The following is a 21,289-nucleotide window of genomic DNA, read 5'->3' as shown; positions in this document are numbered from 1 at the left end:
AAAATCGGTCAGCAGGAAAAATCTTCAGGATCGTGCAAACAAGTGAATTTAATTTTGACGTAATATAAAAAGGACACCAGGACTTCGTTAAATGCACCAAAATCACAGATTCCAAAGCATTGGCGTTTGTATATAATCGCACCCGGTTGGGAACTCCGCTAGCGTACAAGTCCAATATGCTGCATAGAGAGGTTAACACTGCATGGTTTCCTTAGAACGTGTGCCAAGGTGGCTTTCAATGCTGCTCGGTCTCTCAAACACAGACGCACAAACAGCACGAGTCCTTTTAGATATTTTACATACAGGTGAAGCAGCTGGGACAAGTGGTCTGATAGCTGCTGTAGACCATACAGGGACATTCATATTGTCAATCTCTCACTGGTGTAAAAATTTGTAGCGACAGAAAGGATTGTGTATTACACAAACACGCACACACACAGTTTGTCTACAAGCGTTCTGGCTCACAGTCATCATGGAATGCGTGTCAATACCCAGGCTGGGAGTGGTGACAGATTCCATGCGTGTTTTCTTTTCCCGCTCTCCCAATAGTGAAGCTATGCTGAACACGGAGCACACGTGAATGTGGCCTTCATCCAGAAACTAAGCAAACAAACTGCAGTAGAATGCTAACAATTCTCAGCCAATAGGAAGCGTGTCCTGTATAATCTACATTTACCTGCAAATACATGCAGGAGAAAGTCAAAAGTCAGCCTTTGCTCACACCAGAGATTAGGCTTTATAAATATTAATCCCTTTGGGAAGAAACATGCAGGAAATACAGTATGTCAAGCTCTGGTGAAGCTGCTCTTCTATAGATTGAATGTCTATAAATAGCCCAAAGCTGCTGATGCTACGCTATCCTAAGGAGCAGATATGCAATGCGTAGTGCTAAGGTTTCACATGGAGAGGATGGGGAGCAGGTATGATGAGACTTAAAACCACATTAACATATTTGACATTCTGAAGGTCACCGAGGTGAACGGGGGGGGTGACCAGAACTCAGGACCCTGTCGTTCTCAACTCTAGAAATAATGTCGCTTTATTAATCAAGTCTTTAACTTTAGATCGGTTCATGTAATGCAATACATTAACCTTGGCTCTCTGTTCAAAGGGAAAAAAAATCTAGCAATAGGATGTAGGAATATACGTTTTGTTGTTTTTGTTTTTTTAACTCCACAAGGAAAATCATGACAACTCTCATTATCTGTACAAACTGAATACGAGAATATTTGCCAAGCATTACATATACACTCACAATGCTTTATGATGCACTCTGTGATCCTCCTGTGAAAGAATCAAGCGAAACAGGAAGTACCACTTCAACCAGTGTAAATCAGTCTCTATAGATATGACTAGGTTTAGCATAACTCACACACTGCCGGTAAAACCAGCTAAACACGCACAACCATGACGCCTTTGTTTGTGTTTCAGTGCAATAGAAAACCTTACACAGGGCAAGACGCAAAAGCCAAGTAAATCAGAAAACCTTAGAAAAATGGTTTGAGGTGGGTTTTAGAATTGACCAGATCCCTAATGGCCATTACAGATAAGTGTGTGATTTATTTTTAGGGCCTGTAAACACCCTGATGAGTGAAGCTTCAAGGACATACATAATGAGCCCCTAAACTCTCATAGGATTAATGCTGCCTTTTAAAGCACTGCCTTTTTATTTATATATATATATATATATATATATATATATATATATATATATATATATATATATATATATATATATATATATATATATAAATAAAATTGCATAAAAGAGGAATTTAGCTTGAAATTATATTAAAACGTTAAGAAACATAAATGTGAGGAAATTAAAAAAGAAGCCAAGTATAAAATAGAACCCTGTATACTACACAGTGCACAGTGGAGATGTGCTGATAAGCAACATTACATGCAAAATGGCTTTCCCCACACATACACACATTACTCTCAGTGATATATGAGCTGACAAACATATGAAAGGTATCTCTGTTGATATATAGACAGCAGAGATCTCATTTCAATAAGAGAGATTAATGAGAACATATGATCAATGTTTAGAATTTCTTGTGCACATCTGCATACAGGAAGTGAAATGCCAAGATATGAATTAGGATTCTCATACTGAAGACAGAAGCTGAATGGAGGCCTTAATCAAAATACAAATTCTAAATCACAGGATCATTCTCAAACCCTCATTATCATCCAATACATCATATTGTTTTAGCTAATAGAATAATAGAACAATAAAAATTTGTGCTCATTAAATCAATTACTTTATATGGAACTACCTCATCAATTATTTCTTTTAATTAGTGGATGCTTTTAATTGATAATAATCATGATAATGATAAATATGAATACATTTTAGCTACATTAGCTTTATTTGAGCTGATGTATAATAAAAAAATGAATCAATATTATTGCATATAGCTTTTATTATATTAAAATGCAAGTCTATGGAATGGGGCATGGCTCAATCACTTGTTTACTAAATAAAGAACAAGAGGGGGAACCAGTTGGTTCGTCTGCAGTGATAACACACCGCTACAAAGTCAAGTGTGTAATTTTAATGAAAATAAGGACAACATGGAGTGCATATTGGTTGTGATAAAGTTAGAAAACACTCTGCATAAACACAAACTACAATGTGAGTTTTAAACAGGTCTATATGGAGCAGTATTGGTGTTCAAACACCAGAAAGCTACAGCCTATATAATGAGCACACATTCGTTTCTTTATTAGTATTCAGGATGTGGGCAAACTGTACATTTTCACTGCTTAAGGAAAAATATACACTACAATTTGCAATATTTACTATATATTATATAAAAGAGTAAAAACTTAATGAAAATTAGACAACCAAGTCCATGTGAAGATAATAGCTTAGGGTTAATATTTGGTAATCCAGTACAATTTTATGGTTATAATTAGGGCTGTAGTTATTGATTATTTTAGTAATCAGAGTGATCAGAGAAGTAGTAATTTCCAGATTACTGCAAATGCAAATACAGTGGAACCCACTTATCTCGACCTCGGTTATCTCGACAACCCTATTAAGTCGACGTTTTTGAAGAGAACCGCCAAATTCTCGCTTTGTCTAAGCATTTTTTTATCGGTTATGTCGACTTTATGTCGCCAAACCCTGATATCTCGAGCACAAGGGGGGAAAATTTGCCATTTAACGTCGGTTATCTCGGTGCAGCCGCAGAAGAACTTGCGGAAGTGGCGGAAAAATCAAGCCTTACAGCTGCTACAGGTGTTGTATTGTATACTGGTGAATCTCTGCTGTTAGTTAGTGCACATTTGCCTTTTGTTGTTAAATGTTATGTGATGAACGGGAGGCGAAAGTAGAAGCGCAGCGCTGAACAGCACACGGGAGAACGTGGGATGAGCAGCAAAAGCATAGAATGAACACCGGCAGGATCGGGGGGAATCCGCGGTGCGCTTTGGGAAGAAAAGAGCAGCCGTTGAGAGAGTGCCGGTGGGAAGGCACGTACTGGGATACGCATGCGCGATAACAACGACCGCCGTGAACCAACATATACCAACAATAACGGACGGTGAGAGTGTGGAAGTTTAAATAGGAGCTGGTGATGATGCTAAACGAGCACCATATGTGCGCGATTGAAGCCGGGAGCTTCAGAGAAAGCGGCCGAGAAAGCGCCGAAGGGGGCCGAAGGGGGCGTGGCAGGTGGATTCCTGACAGTTAACAAACATGTACTGTATGTATTTTTATAGCATGCCTTCATCAAACAAATCGCGGCAACGCTGTTGTGTAAAAAACCCATCCAAAAACACGTGCATGCACATTCTTATTTATTACCGAACATCAGGTACATAAAGAAATTTCAAGCACGTTAATATATTGCCACCATATTGATTTTCGTTTATCTCGATCATCGGTTATCTCAATGCTTTTTGGCGACCCCCGAGGACATCGACATAACCGGGTTCCACTGTATATACATTTAAAAAAATCATAAATAAAAATAAAAACTTTATTTTAAATTACTTTTAAAAGTGTAAACGCACGCTACGGGATTTTCTTTATGGTTTTTAAGTTTGAGATGATCCCAAACATTGGAAACTTTCTCTTGTGTTCTTTGGCCTAAATCTTCTCCACACCCCTCGCAGTTTTTTCTCCGATCATCCATTTTTCATTCTGTTACATCAGTGTTTTATCCTGTCCAGGGGTCTCCTTTAGAACCGTTTCATTTATAAACGTTATAAACACCGAAGGCGAAAAGGGGAACTGGCGACACGGACAGTGCGCAAAAGCTTTGTGTGCAAAGTGCCGTTTCCAGCCCTGTTTTCATGCGTATGCCAAGTTTTTAAATGACACTGTAGAGCGGTCCAGAGTTAAGCGGATGGTGCGTCAGTAATAATAGTTCATGGGGAAACACTGTGCGCCGTGTGTATTTAAATGGACTAAACAAAGTGTCGAGGCAAATAATTTGTATTCTAATTACTTGAGACCCAATTATAATACTAGAATAAAAAAATTACTCTACACATCCATTACTACATTTAATTACTATTTTACCATCATGCTGTGTATCTGTGAGGTTTTAAATGTAAACAAAATAATGTACTTCTGTATAGAGATAAGTATTTTAATACCAAGTATTTTTAAATACTTAATTGGTCTTACTTTGCACTTCACACAATAGAATAACAGTATTGCCATCATCATTGTACCATTCAGGCAAACTGACCCCAGATCCACCACAGTCCTGTCCAAGATGCTGGTTAAAAATCACAGCAATTATGGTGGCTACTGAGACTGAACAAATGATAAAACTTATAAATTGTTGAAAACAAAATACTGGAAATGGCAGGAACAATCATTTCTAGCATGCTTTATATATTTTCCTGCAATTCCAGTAAGTGATACAAAAATACTCATATTTCTGTCTTAGTTTATTCCGATTTAGAAGCCGAATATGGTGCCATAATGCAAATAAACAGATCCCTGACTCCACTTTCCATAAACTTTAGTCAATTAGTCAATTCATATTTGATCCATCCCTAAACATATCTACATTACAAAAAAAATAAAACATAAAAAAAATAAAGCAGGAATGTAGAATGCGGCAATTAAACAGTGTTACTGGAAACTAAAAATTTAAAAACATTACAAAAATAGAAGCATAATTATAATGATTTTTTATTTTTGTTTGCTTTAGCCCAATGCAAATAAGACAAAAAAGTGAACTTTAGGAAATTGTAAAATCTGATTACTTCAGTGTAGAATTCACTAACATTGAATATCTTTATCATTCAACAAACTACCAAACTCAAACTTGTAATACTACATTTAAATGCCTCACTGTAGATCACTGTGCACCATCTGTATGTGTTGACACCATAAGGTCCATGCTCTGCTGACACCCAGCTCAGTAAAACTACACCAGCTAACAAGAATTACAGTCTCAATAACGCCACGTGTTACTGTTGACCTCCGGCCCATAAAAAGTCATCAGCTTGACATGTTTGTTCACATGGGAGGAGAAACACACCTTGGGTGTTGCTAGTTAATATGCAACCTACATTTTAAACTAGCATAGCACAACTCCCTCCTTTTCGCTTTCATGGAATGTCTGACGTCAGAGTACAATTGGGAGTGAATGAAACAAGGAGGAGTAAAACAGCATGACTGGATACGCATAGTATGTGGTACAATATAACAAACAAGAAAGGCAAAGTAACCGGATACAAAATTAAAAGGTATTGTGTGTGCGCACGTGTGTAGACAGTACCAAGCTTCAAATAACCAGAATGATAGATTTCAGCCATTGTTGTACTAAAGGTGACAAGGCATGTGTTACCCACCGAGACATTTGCATGCTTTTCTGTTTTACTGGTTTGCGTTTTGCATGTTGCCATTTTGACAGTAACACCAAGCATCACATTTCCCAACATTCAGCACACCTTTATAGGGCAGGGTTTTCTTTTTAACACAATTCAAAAAAATATATAAAAGAAAATCCACCCTGCTGACAGTACAGGAACTAACTACTGATTGGATATACATTTCACAGTCACATTTAAAACCATTTACACTGTAATATCTGTATCAAATCCTTCCAGAAACACACACGCATGCTCGCTGTATAACGTCAAATTAATCATCTCCAAACTCGGTTTTATTAAGGATGAAACAATAGATTGCAAAACATCAGTCTTATGCTCATCATGTTCTCCGGAGTCCATTTAAGTGTTTTATAAACCACTGCATGTGTTCTTGCTTCACTGGAGGCACTGAGCCCAGAGCAGCAGCAGCAGCAACATTATTGAAAACACTATGACGGCTCTATTTTGGGATCTCATGTCTCAGCACATCCATTTCATTGGATTTTCATTCTACTCAGAAATCATGCACAGGCATCAAACAATGCATTGAGATTAAGCTGTCAAAAATGAAGCTCTCTGTGCCCTATAAATATCTGATAAAATCCTAACAGACAAACCGGTAAAAAAGGGAAATCTGCTAATAAGCTTTTAAATTTTTCTCTTATTTCTGCCTTAAAGAAAATCAAGCTTGGGAAATACAAACATATTACTGATACATCAATATACTGATGCACAGATAAGCACATAAGCACATTACCCTGATTCACAAAAAAGCACCCGATCTGAGACTAATATTTAAGGCTGACCCAAACCATAATAACTACTAATATTACTACTGTCATTTACAATATGAAACAAAATATTGCTGCCAAAAGAATCATTTGCCAAATCATTTTAACTGCATTTATTTACACTCTATAGATGACATTTTTACCAGGCTGGTTAGTAAAAAAAAAACAAAAAAACAGCAAATATTTGGCTTTTTCCCTCCTCCTCTCCCTCCCATGTCAATGCTCACATTTTTCTGAAGATTATGCATAGTGGGGGATATTTCTATCCTCTCGCCCTCTCTCTCACCATGTATAAAGGGGAGATTAACTCCCTACATCAGCACAAACACACTTATTTTAAGAAGGCCTAAACTAACTTCGACACGTTACAACATTTAAGCACAAAATGCACTGTTCCACATGGAGATACTAAAAATAATCTGGACAGATTTTATGTTATATGTATTCATTGTTGTTCATCATCTCAAGTTGCGGACTTGAGAAAAAAATAACCCATTTTAATTTGGCGTGTAGTTTAATTTATTTAAATTTATCTCAAGTTGATACTACAAAGTACACACTCACAACTCATTGTCAATCCAACCCCCCACTGCACTACACACATAAAGACATGAACTGACTGACGATAAAGCCTTTATTGGTTGGATTTGCACAGATGAATGTTTTTCAGAATTAGGAAATTGCTACGCAAAATAAATTCCTGCGCAAAGCAGTCATAACATTCTCAAGCTCACTACACAGAGGGTTCACAATTATAGACTAAGAGATAAAGAGATAACTTGCTGAAGATTTTCACAAAAGACAAACGCTACAAAAGAAGCTTTGTTAAAAGCATTAATAAAAATACATATACATACATACACACATATATATATATATATATATATATATATATATATATATATATATATATATATACATACACACACACACACACACACACATATATGTGTGTGTGTGTTTATACACATACACATATGTGTGTGTGTGTGTGTGTATAAACACACACACACACACACACACACACACGTATGTATATGTATATACACACACACACACGCGCACACACACAATTAAAACTAATCTGTTAGATTTCTGACTGAACATAACACAAGACTAGTCATTATAAGGATATTCACTTATTTGTGGGATTATATTTAGCCAATATAAACAATTATCATTATTTGCAAAATAAATGAAGACACACCACCTTCCATAAAAATCCCAGGTTATTCACTTGTTTGTAAGGCTATGCTTAGTTTATACAATTACCAAACACAATCTAAAAGTACAGAAGTTTTCCATGTTTTAAACAGCAGCAGTATTTTGGCTGAAGTTATATTTCCTCACATCCATGTGACGTGTGCGCTGATCTAAGTTGAATGTAACTGCAGTTTCATGTAAAACTAGTAAAAAAGTTTAGAATGTAGACAGTTTCACATGCATTAAAAGTTTCATTTGGAAATTCTACATTAAAACATTTCTAGTTTAATGATTTTTAATGTCCTCTATATATCTTGTATACATAGGAAATAAATATCTTCAAAGCCGTGGTGCAAATACACAACCGCACGAGACAGAACATTGTCCTTAGTTTCATCCTGCAACTTCAGCAACATGTGTCACTGGAATTACTCTAATGAAATATTATGGAATGAGCGCGCCAGTTAAAATTGGACACCTGAGAGTAAACACCTAGATGAGCAATAAAAAAAATAACAATGCATCTCAGGTTTCACACCCTACAATTAAGGCGGATTAAATATAAAATACCTGGAAACTGATTCAGTCAGTCACTTGGCCGATACCAGTCAGGAACCATGTGCTATTGATTTGTATGCTACTGGGCAAACTAAACAGAAACTTGTGTATAGACTGCAGTACGCATGACACACCATGTATGACAGAGAGGAAGGACAGGTCAGACACTTTCAGCTTTTCTCTACCTCAACTACAGTTTCAACCGAAACAGAAACACGCCCATGTTAAATAATACTGCATTTCACAGCAGGAGGAGATTCTTTATTTCAATACAGTTTCAACTTGGGATGAGTAGATTTAACCACACACCACAACTGTATTCAGCAACAGGACACAAAGAACCAACAGTAATTTAAAACTGCAACCTACTTCACCTTAAATAAAAGAACAAATATTTACAGAAACCTTGTGTTTTATCTCAAGCTATTTAAGTAGTAAGATTTGTGTGTGTATCAATATACCGGACTGTGTACAATAGAACACAATCGTTAAACAGGTGACACACCTTTCCTTCGCGAACAACATATACACAATATATTTAGCCAAATATATTTCTCAGCATAGCACAAAGTAAGCCAGAGCATGTCGTAAATGATCGATTTGTGATAAACCATTCCAGACTGACCAAATGAAGGAAAAGTTTGTCACTTGTTTAACAATAATGTGTTATATTATTATACATATTATAGCCAGTCTGGTACACGGACAAGCGCACACACAAATCTAACTAGTAAACTATTTTGCTTTGGAAACTTGGATTGTCTCAGATCTCAAGACCCTGCAGTGGATAGTGAGGATGGCTGAGAAGATCAGCATGGTCTCTCTCTTCCCTCCATTTACTTACACACACACACACACACACACACACACACACACACACTCTTCACTCTGAATCTGTCTGAGTGAATACTTAAGCATTCAGGCCCTGACATCCTGACTGTGTAAAAGTTTCTCTTTCTCTAATCCTTTCAACTACTCAATACAAAGAGACTGGACTTTAAAACACACACACACACACACACACGCTCCTGTGCACAAATTGCTGCTAAACCAATTCTGTTTGTGTGTACATTATTCATTCATTCATTCATTCATTGTTGCTGCAGAGTTCCTGTGTCTCACATGTGCCCCAGTAGGCTTTGTCACTTTTAAGTTACATGTATGTTCCCATAAAGCATCTTAGTCCTGAAGGAACAGTGTTTCATGTGATACTCTACATGGTTGGAATGCCAATACAAACCTACTCAACTTGACCTGAAACTCCACACCACAATGATGATGTCAGAGTCCCATCATATTAACCAGCTAGAAATGACTAACCAATAAGGACTTCCAGAGACTCCACTCAGACCTGTAGATGTGTTTGTGTTATGATTATACTGCGCTAATCCTAGAAGAGGTCGTTAACATCAGTGTGAGCTCTTCAGCACGCCGGTGTCTGGTAAACACATGACCTCAGCCGGAGAAGGAGGAGGAGGAGGAGAAGGAGGCAGCAGCCGGTTAACTGGTGCTCATCACACGCCGGCGATGAGATGTGATGTGATGAGATGTGCCCGTTTTAGCTTAGCAGGAAGCTAACGCAGCGTTAGTGCCAGTATAATAAAACGAAATGTGGTTATTAAAACAGAACGTTACCTTATTAGAAGCAGCCCTGGCAGACATTTTGTTCTTTCTTCAGCTTCGCGAAGTTGGCGAAACGGTACAGCGTTTTAAAACGCGACGAGCTGCGTTTGCTTGCTCGGTAATACAGAGGGAGGGTGGGAGGAGGGGGAAGCCGACGCCAAACGAGCCGTGTGGTTTCCTCCCGGCTCCTCCAAGTGCCGCAGCGCCGGGCTAGAGTTTATAACTCAGCCGCCCTCTGTGGCCGCTGAGCAACATGTCAGCCGCGGTGTAACAGTCCAAAGTTCCTGGTGAGCTTCTCCTTTTGTAGCCGAGCGGCGCACATAAACGCCTCTATGGTACTGACGGTGCCGGTAAATCCTTTCCTCCCCGGAAACAACAGCAACGCGTCCGGGTCAACGTATTATAAAGAAAAATAATCCGTTCATACATGCGGCGGAAAACCGTCTCCTACTCTATCAGACTGCAATGGCAGACTCTCACACACTAAAGCTCGCTCTGCTCACAGCGTCGACTCCGAGCAACAGCCGTGACAAGTCTGTCTGGGAAAGTCCATTCCTTTACTCCAGGGGTGTGACCGAAACCCGGCAGCGCAAAGCACGTCGCCTTACTGTAAAACCTCTCTATGGAAGTGTAACGTATTCCAAGATGAAGTCAAACCGGAGAGCCAGGATCAGTTTCCTGCGCACAGGCTCACGAAGAACCGATCAAGCGAGCGATCTAAAAATGCGATGCCGCACTCCGAGTGTGGGAAATGATTCAGTCCGAGCAACGCAAGGACACATGTATTCATGGAAGCTCTGTGGAACTGTACAGTGATGTGAACTGACTTTACATGTGGTGGCCACCACAATACCAATCTAACCACACAGGAAACCTCAACCTCCTTATGACACTTTTATATCTACTTCCTTTCAGTAAGAGGGAAATAAACTGGTGGTGGCATAGGTGATGAAGAAATTAAATGAAAAGTGTTATTGTCAAAATTATGTCATATGTTTCCCTCCTCATACATTTAGAGCAGATGCCTTTATCCAGAGCAACTTACAGTTCTACCACTGAGTCAATATTTGTTCTGATCCAATATTGAGATTAGCTTTTGAAATTTTTTAAATAATCGATCAGATGTGTTTTACACCACAATTGTTAATGATGAAACAGATTATACACACAGAGGATACAGCAAGCCATGCCGCTGATGTTTTGCATAAATTGGTCAAAAATGCTGGAACAGAGTTTGCTCAGTTACTGTAGGATATAAGCATCGGTGTCGGGTATCAGATAATACTTTGAGTCCTGATATTCTTATAATTGGGAGAGAAAAAAACATGTAGGAACCATGCGTAAGTTCAAATTTAAAGCGTTCTATTTTGCTCATTCAACAGTTCTTTTGGAATGGGCTCACTATCCGGCTGAATATAGCAGCGTAAATCAAACAGACTTGTATTTTACTGCAGACAACGGTGCAGGTATATAATGGACCCATAAGCAAGATACACAGCTCCATAAGCAAGAAAGTGTTTAGCTTGCATCTAAACTGCCATGCATAACTCTGTCTGATGCTGTATAGCAAAGCAAAAGCGTTTTACAATTGTACATGAGCAGATCAATGAAGAATTTAGTTAAAAACATGTCCAAACGTTGTAGACTTTTGTAAATCGTGCATTATCCTTATACTTGATGGTGTCTGCTGTAGACAAGTGCCCAGGCATGCTTTTCATAACCAGACAAAAAAAGAAAAAAGGCTAAACTGCTTCTGGCACTAGATCTATGTAGCACTGGGAGTATTTCTCCAACATACAGAATCCTCAAACATCAACTCTTAAGTTTGAACAGCAATCTTTTTTAACAAATTGGATAATTACCAATACAAGTGGGAAGCATTCGCTATTATAGGTTTGAACAAAAATGTAAAAACAAAATAGCTGATATTGTACTGCAGCACCTGGTGTTTTTCTCTGCATCAGAATATGGTGATCAGGAGTTTAGTGATTCATTGTCATTAGCTGTATAAGCAAAAGGCAGCATGGCCTGTCCCAAAAGTCCTCTGTGTGTACCTTCCATGTTCAAGCACTCAGCAGAAACAATGTGAAGCCATGGACTAGGCAAAGACCCGTGAGGCGCAGCAAGGAGAACACAAAAGACACTGCGTTAATCAGGACAAGGGGGGGGGGACAAAGTTATTTATGGTCCTATGCTTTAGAGGTTTACTGGTGGCTTTGTCATTTGGATCCATCTTTGGAATCTGTCACAAAGCACCACACAGACTAATGTTAGTGAAAACCAAGAATGCATTAGGAAGACAACAGACTAATCCACCAGCCAAAGAACGCTATTGCATGGGTTACGAATTAAATTTTCCTTTAGAAGTTTTTAGTCCAACTAGATACCACTGCAAGTATGGTAAAGCATGATAAATGATTTAATGATTCCATTTGCATTAGAGTAAGCACATTTCCGCAGCACAGAGCTGTTGTGCTCTTTGTATCTCTCTTGACCACCACTGTCACCTCTTATCTCTAGCACTAATGAGCACAGAGAAGATTCTGGCTCAGTGTGAGCCAAGCGGAGACAGTGGTCCTGCAACTTTGCTGACTTAAGAAGACCTCATGCTGTTTCTCCCAGAGGATAGAGAGACAGAACAAAGATAGAGGGAGCCTACAGTGTGAGGTGAATTCTGTTATGCTGTAGGTGACATTTAAGCATTAAACAAATAAAATAGTCATGGGATTTAGTTGCATGAAGGATAGTTAGAGTATTAGGTATGGGCGCAAGATCGTTTACTTTGGTGGGTGTAACTGTTCTCTGTTCGGGACAAGTTCTGTCAAGAAATATTTCTCCAAACTACACTTCAGTATATATGCATGGTGAATATGCTAGAATCAGCAATCCTGTTTACTAGATACTTAGTCAGTCTGGTGGACATGATGACAATATCATTTGCTCAATAAACCAAAAGAGCAATAAAGTGAAATGTTGCTTATGGAAAACAGAAATAACATTTTACAGTCATATAACTCTTTACTGTGGAGATGAACATGTCCATTTTTAAATACTGTTGTTTTTTTTGTTTTATTGTATTATTGTATAGATTTTTTTTCTGTAGTCGAAAATTGTATAGTCTAAAACTGAACGCTACAATTAAAAACTAATTAAATTCATATCTCAGTCCTCACGGATGTTCAGAATAAGCAATTACATCTAGTGAACACAAAGTGAGTCTAAACATTGAATCACAAATTCTGTGGGAAGTTCACCGAGCTCATTACTGCATTTGGCGTTTGGCAAGAATGAATATGGCAGAACCAATAGTCCAGTAATCAAAAGTCTTGTGATGAATGTATGAGGTTTTGAAAGCCACAACTTCAATGCTCAGGCTTTTGCCAACTGCTTGGACAGCAACAGCACAACATTTAAATATGGATTAACAGCTTAAAGAGACTCAGAACTTTACAACTGTACAAAATACTTTTTCGCTTGACCTTAAACATATGTAGCTCTGACCCACACAAAGCCATTATGGAATAACAGGGTAACATTCAACAGAAAGCAACAAACTGTAAATCCTCAAGCTTTTCGCCTCCAGGATAATGCCTGGTACCAGATGTTCTCGTATGACATCACACTAATGCCTAACATAACAACATCTAATGCTAAGTGATTATGTAGTGCAGTTACAATGCATTTACTAGACATAGAGCTGTGACTTGAAATTTTCAGCTTAAACCTCATCCTGAACTTCCCCATTGAGAATATGCTTGTTAATGAATTTTTAAGAACATGTTAAAAAAGATTTTATTTGAACAGGACATATGTCTGCAGCACACACAAAGCTCAGAAATTAAATAACTTAATGCAATGTCTATACTTTAACAATATAATTATATAAGGTCAAAGTGCAGATGAAGTACTGAAATCTATGTAAGATATTTCCCTGTTTTTTTCCCTGTTGATTTTCTGTTTTCATGAGTATAGGAACAGGTCCTACTCAACAGATTTTTGTCCGGTCAGCTGTTATATAGCAGCCCCACTGTAAAGCAATTAAGGGATTGATTTGGAAGCAGACTGATTTTGTGCCTACTGGTCTATCGATAGCTCTTAGGGGAATTATTAGTCCAATTTTATTTATTTTTAATCGTAACTCTGCTTGAAACACTGAGCACAAAAGCTCTTGTTCAACAAATTATAACTGGTATTACACCAACGTTACACGAGAAATTTATCTACTACCTTTGTCTGATGTGTCAAAAATCATTACACATTACACATACAACTAGATACAAGGAAATTCTATTTTCCAGGAATAAATGAATGATACATCTGGTGATAGATTAGATGACACCGGTGTGTATATGTATAATTTATTTTCTTACTACACTCAGAATTGAGGTACATATTTATTTATTTATTGGTTTCTGATATTTATATAGGGTCTAAAACAGATATAAACATGGACTCAGGTTACTCTTTTAATGTCCGTTCCTCTTTCAACAGCTCTTTCCTTCTCATCTATCATTAAGATAAATATCTAGAGCTGAAGACCCCTAGGGAGCAATGTCTTGGGGATTTGTTGTCAGAGATAGATAAGTGAGCAAACTCAGAATGATGTAGTAGAGGGCAGCACTCTAATTTAGATGGCACAAAGGTTTGATGAAACTGTCAGTTTGCCATCTTTAGAAACTTGCATAACTAAATGTGAGTGGCTCAATGGACAGAGGATGAAGTATGGCAGGTCAAATTGCACATTATTATAAGTACATTTGTAAGTAGACAGCTGAACAATGAGGTAATACTGAATAAAATAATATTAAGAAAAGGTAGAAGTTTAGTTTAGTCACACTAAATCAGTGCTGCCAAACCCTGCTCATAAAAATCTTGCACTCTGCACAGTTTAATTTTAGCACTGTATTTAAACAGCAAGGTTTCTCAATAGGGTCAAACACATGGACGTTCATTGTGACTTCTCATAACTCCCTTACTATGATGAAGCTTTACATTCAGTTTTAGGGAATACAAATATTTATACATGAATAGAATTTTTTTCCAAGGAAGAGATTTTACTAGAACTTTGCAACGTTATTCATATTCCTTGGTCAGTCCTTCTACTGGCATCTGACTCGACCAGAATTTCTTTCATACTTTACTGAAGGGAACTGGCAACCTGAACTGTCAGACTATGTGATGAAACTGACACTATACAGTGTGAAAGACAGTTGGCAGTCCAGGCATGGCAACAAAAAAATATTGTGTTTGCCTCCATGAATTCAAGTTCCACAAATAAATAATTTTTATTCACTTCTAACCTCCCAAACTGACACGCTATGCTATTGGACAACACAAGCATTGACTCTCTAGATTTTCCGAGGGAGCAACTCAAAAGCTTGATTGGTCAGAATTCTTCCAGGAGAACAGTAAATAAAATAAAGGAATCCCATTCATACATCTACACATATCACCTTCCAAACTGGTTTACTTTTTTGCTATATTCATGTAAACAGACCCATTGGTAAATCTTTTTATTTTATTTGGGATTTGGCCAAATAATTCTGGCAAATCCTGGGTGGATTTGGCTTAAGGGCTACCTTTGGCTTAATCCTTGCTCTAGCTAGCAACAACACAGCATGACTCATAATTTGTATTAACAGATGCCAATTTTTCTCGACATACAAACGCCTCAGAAAGCTGTTTAATCTGAAGATTAGCCTTTTGGTTCCACAAATGCCTCTTCTGCAACTGTTGTCCAGCTGTGTTCATTCTTACCCTATCTGGACGCAGCATGTGGCACATTTACGACACATCTCAGTAACAGTTTTTACCCCAGAGCCATTAGAGAGCTGAACACCAACAAACACCATCAGTAAATGCTTGTAACTTTATGAACTACACACACTTGCATATACACTTCAAAGACTTCGACCTCATATTTATTTATTCCCAACCACAATCTGTAAAAATACTTTGAATGTGCAATACCTTAATATGTAAATGTGCAACACCTTCATATTTTAACGGATCACTAATGTTTATATTTTTATTGCAATGACAATAAATAATTCTATTGTCTCTCTCTCTCTCTCTCTCTCTCTCTCTCATATCTCATATATATATATATATATATATATATATATATATATATATATATATATATATATATATATATATATATATATATATATATATACACCCACACCAACACCATTATAATAAATCTTAACAAATTACAATTAATGAATAGTGTCACAAATAATTGTGAGTACATTAAAGTTAGTGCTAATGGCCATCGTCTACTAATCACTTCCCTGTTTCAGCTTGAAAACACTGCATAGACCAACCTAGATCTTTTCGCAGGTTCTACTGCATTCTCATTCACTAGCAGGAGCACTTGATTGTTCCAATCACATCATTCTGACACCATCCTGATTCCTGACGCCCTGATGAAAAAAATAAACAATAGAAGATAGAAACTCACAATACTGAGGTCACACTGTGTAGTGCTTCTAATGTATAATCTGTCCTATCTTTGTGAGTTTTGTGAAATCAAATCATATTGAACAAACCAGTGAGATCAGTTGCCTCAGCAGTAGCAGCAAGTTTAAATAGTAAACATTAAAACTCACAAGCATGAATAGAAAGGTGTTGGAAATATATAATTATGTTTGTTGTTATAACACACCATAGAGCCTTGGATGGACAACAAAACTTACTCAAAATTTCTCGAGTTTTAATAATTTTTTTAGTTCCTATCTCACTAATCTAGTAAAAAACAAACTAACATAAGGTACCATTCAATTATGGTGAAAATCTTTCCTGATTGATGCTTATAGGGCCAGTTACCGGCACATGCTTGAATGAAAAGAGTAAGACAATTAGCAAATATGTAGGCTGTGATTGGTTGCTCCTATCCTGGGAAGAGGTAGCCAGGGGTAGGAGCAAGGAGGTGGTGGAAGAAAAATCATCCCTGGGGTAATCTACCGCACTGCGCAAAAAGCTTGACAACACAATAAATCTCTTCCACTTCACAATTCTTTAGGAAATCAATTCGATTCATTTTCACCTGTGTTTCATTACGATGGCGAATGTTTATGTTAATGTGAATCTAAGAGTCTAATGGAATCCAGAGGAGCAGTTATGGAAACTGGAACAAGATTTGATAGCTGAGGGGTGATGGTATGCTATGAGGGGGCAGTGGGAGAGGATAGGGGAAGGAGGTGGTGTGAATTAATCACCAGGGGGCAGTGCTGAGAGCGGGGTGAGTCATTCCCAAGGAGAGTGACAGGACCAGATTTTAAAAATACATTTTCTTAAAACTCCAGCTGATTATTCCACTTCTAAAAAGCTGCTATTTTTTTTCTACGCATCCATACAGGGATTCTAATTTGAAAGTGTATTGAATACAGTCGACAAGATAAACTGTAAACATGGATGAACTGTATATTGTTCGATTTCAATATATTATGGATATGAATTTAAGCACATGTGATTTTCCTGTGCTAAAAGACTACTGATCATTTTATTTCATTCTGATCATTTAGCATAAAATACTGCTGATAAATCAAACAATCCAAAACGTCCTGTACTGAATCTTTTACTGTTTGACTTTGTAAAACACTTTCTTCAAGACTCACAGAGATAATATACACAGCTACGTGACTTGCATGAGGAAAGTAAGGCACACACAGTTCAGCATCCCAAACCACTCCGATCCCCCTCTTTGAGAACACTGAATGTGCTGACAATGGAGTGCCAGAGCAGTGAGGTCATTATTCTCCTTGTACTTGCTGTCTGTTTAAATAGAGAAATTCTGCCCTCTGCAGGAGCCTGGTTGCACCTTGGACATACTGGCTTTGACTACTCCATGTACACATTGTATTTACTTTGGCGGTATTTGGCAGACGACCTTATACCGCGACTCTACAGCGACAACTGAGTAGTTAAGGGTTAAGGGCCTTCCTCAGGGGCCCAGCAGTGGCAGCTTGGTGGTGCAGGGATTTGAACTTGTAACATTCCGATAGAGAGTCCAATGTCTTAACCACTGAGCTACAACCTCCTCCTACTGCCTGATCTCTCTGTCTACTTTGCTGCCTCAGACAACACATGATCTTACAAACATTTGATGCTGAATGAATTGCAATGAACTGGTTGCATGTAATTCATACAAATCTCATACCCTTGTAGTTAAACCATACATGCAACTGCAATTTACAGTTAGAAAATGTACAAAATCAGATTAATACCAAGCTGAAATTCCCCAGTACCTACATACTAACTACACATAATACTCTTTATCTTTTAAAAAAGTGACCAGTTTCTGTGTTGTTGATATGCAAGTGTTGTCTCATTCAAAATAATAATAAAAATTATGATTCTAGAGGATCATACACATATAACTAGCTTCTCCCTGTTAAACCTTACAGTCATGATAAACTCGTGTAAAGCGAAAACACATTTATATTTACATTAAGTATATAGTAGTTTTTGAATTCATCTGTGACGTTGTGTACATATGTAGCAGTTACATTATAGTTACATGTTTAGTAAATTTGATATTAGGGATAGCATGAAGTGAACAAATACCCTTCGTAAATTGAACGGTACTGCATATAATATAACAACAGTTTCATTATGCAATTCACTACTGTTTTACAATGTGCAAACAAATTTGAATGATTTTTTGTACAACACCATACTTAATGAGATCTATCTGACACATGGACAATAAAAAAGTTATAAAAGAGAAAAATCCTAAAAATATCTTATAGCAAATATTGAAAGCACTGCAAATTTTGCCTAAAAAGATCAAACTACCTAAAACCTTTGTGGTTTTTTTGAGCAGTCAACCCAAAAATGTGTAGTTTTACTATTGTCTAATAGAATGCAAAGGCTCTTGGCAGCATATGGTGTCTCACTAGGACATGCAGATTTACAGCAAACAACCACACAGCACAAATAAACCCTGTCCATCCAGTACACAAAGAGCTTTTACTCCAACATTAGGCACCCAATTAAAGCAGCCTGATTGAGGAAAAGGCCAAAATTTGGTGTACAGGATTTGACTGATCTATTTTACAGATAAAAAAAAGTATGCATGTCTTTGAAAAAATGGAATGTGCATAAAGATACTAGCAATTTCACTCGTAATTCCTAGTCGTCATTTTTAATAATAACACCTATTATAGATGTATTACTTGTAAGCGTAAAATTCAATGTACATTCAATATTTAAAGTTTTTACTCCTATAGGTATGGCCACATTTCAGGCAGGACCCATAATAAATTAAATGAACATATAATTCATTAATTTATGCTTTACGTCTACCAGCAATAATATTGATAGGAACACTAAGCCAGTACCATTGACATGGCATTGGAACAAGGACATATTTGCTTCAAATACCTCAAGTCACCTTCATTGACTAGGCATGCATGTGAGAAGGACAAGTATGCCGTTGTGCATAATGCGGTTCGTTTTTTATACCACAGCATGGCTGAGATGATTGAATAAGATTTCACTGCAGTGTAATTGTAGTTGCTCAAAATACCTTTGTGAAACTCCAGCAAGCTTCACAGCAGGGTCTGGCATCTGTCACAGACCAGTACTTCAACCATAAACACCCACATACACACCCGTAATTGTATTAAAAAATTTCCCTAAGCTTTTGGGTTTTAATGTAAAAAGGAAACTGATAGTATTCAGCAGAAGGGGCAGAATCTATCCCATTAGGGTAAATTAACAACAAGCTGAAGATTGCAGGGAGTTGGGCAGATAGTCAATAGTAAATGTCACTCTGAATACCCACAAGGAGCTGTTTACAAGAGTGATCATAGAACATAGTTTTGCACAACAAAAGACAACACTGAAAAGGAATCTGAAAAGAAATCACACATAATCTATTCCAATTATATTGACTTCCTCCATTAAAGATTGATATTAGCTTCTAGCTGTTTGTTAGCAGCTTAGCCAAGATACTGAGTACTGAGAGCAAGCCAAATATAAACAGGTATTTTTCTTAACCCCCAGGCATTGTAGTTATTCTCTGACCCAGATTATCTCTGACAAATCATTATGTTAGCCAATAAAAGAAAAACAATTTTTAATCAAAATTGTGGATGTGAATGTACTGTGATCTTGCTGGGATCTATAGACACATCCTGGTCTTGAATTATAGCCAGGGCATGTGTGAGCTCTGCATAAGCTACTAACAGGACATTCGCTCATAATGACTGTATCAACACTGGTTTAACAAGAACCCTCATTCACTCCCAATTAATACAATTTATTAAATTTGTAAATGTTGCATATTAAAGAGAACTGAATAGGTAAAAATTTACCTAATATGTATTATGCAATGTTGAAAGTAAGCCATATAACTTACACATCCATTAAAGCTGAAAAGGGTTCACAAAAATAAAGAAAATTAAAGTTAAAAAACCCCTAATAATTATATTGTTTACCTCTATGCTTTCATCTATTTATCAAATGTCCTTGATTAATTGATCATCAGCAAGCAAAGGTTTTAACAGTTTGCTGGTTTGGATCATTCAGGTGGAAGGAAAGCCATCAGTAATGTTTTTAGAGAAGCAATTGTTGAGTTATAAAGCCATTTTTAAACAAAAGAAAATCTCCCATTCTACCGTGAGGAAGGTTATTCACAAGTGGAAAACACTCAAAACCTCAAGTTGCCAATATGCCCAGAAAAGGAGTCCCAGCATATTCACCACAAAGCCAGACAGTGCATCGCTCAGAAAATGTGCAAAAAAACAACATTATTTCATTTTAGATTCTACAGGCCACAGTTTAATACATGCTAAATGAAGTACAATTTAAAAAAGACATAAGTATGTTTTGTTTGGAAATGTTTGCAAGAGAAGCCTCTTATCTCTTAAAAGAACACGGCAACATCGCTTAAGTTTGCAAATTTGCATCTAATCAAACCACAAGACCTCTGGAACAATATCTTTCAAACAGATGAGACCAAAGTAGAGATGACTTGTCAAATTGCACAGCGCTGCAATCAGTGAAAACTAAACACAGCATATCAGGTCAAACACCTCATACCAAATGTAGGTTTTTGGTGCTAAAGTTTCCCACATTGTTTCTCCATTTTAGCTTCTTCTTCTTTTGGCTGCTCCAATTAGGGGTCGCCACAGCGGATCATCCTGCTCCATACCCCCCTCTCCTCTACATCTGCCTCTTTCACACCAACTACCTGCATGTCCTCCTTCACCACATCCATAAACCTCCTCCTTGGCCTATCTCTTTTCCTCCTTCCT

At 37.4% G+C, this 21,289-nt stretch overlaps 1 protein-coding gene across 12 annotated transcripts in view; it reads right to left on the bottom strand.

Annotated features, from left to right (window-relative positions):
* tjp1b (tight junction protein 1b) overlaps positions 1-21,289 on the bottom strand; it is a 72,118-nt gene that overhangs the window by 26,654 nt on the left and 24,175 nt on the right. Inside the window, exon 1 of one of the 12 annotated variants that reach the window (XM_046860029.1) lies at positions 10,035-10,553. The exons of the other annotated variants lie outside the window; for them this stretch is intronic. Coding sequence (XP_046715985.1) covers positions 10,035-10,061 — 27 coding nt within the window. The 5' untranslated portion in view covers positions 10,062-10,553. Of the gene's footprint in view, positions 1-10,034; positions 10,554-21,289 lie in introns of those variants that run through there. 12 annotated transcript variants of the gene reach the window in all.

The sequence above is a fragment of the Silurus meridionalis genome, chromosome 10, assembly GCF_014805685.1.
Source record: "Silurus meridionalis isolate SWU-2019-XX chromosome 10, ASM1480568v1, whole genome shotgun sequence".
NCBI classification, from domain to species: Eukaryota; Metazoa; Chordata; class Actinopteri; order Siluriformes; family Siluridae; genus Silurus; species Silurus meridionalis.
The sequence above is the reverse complement of the archived record's forward strand: the minus strand, read 5'-3'. Positions and strand labels throughout refer to the sequence as shown.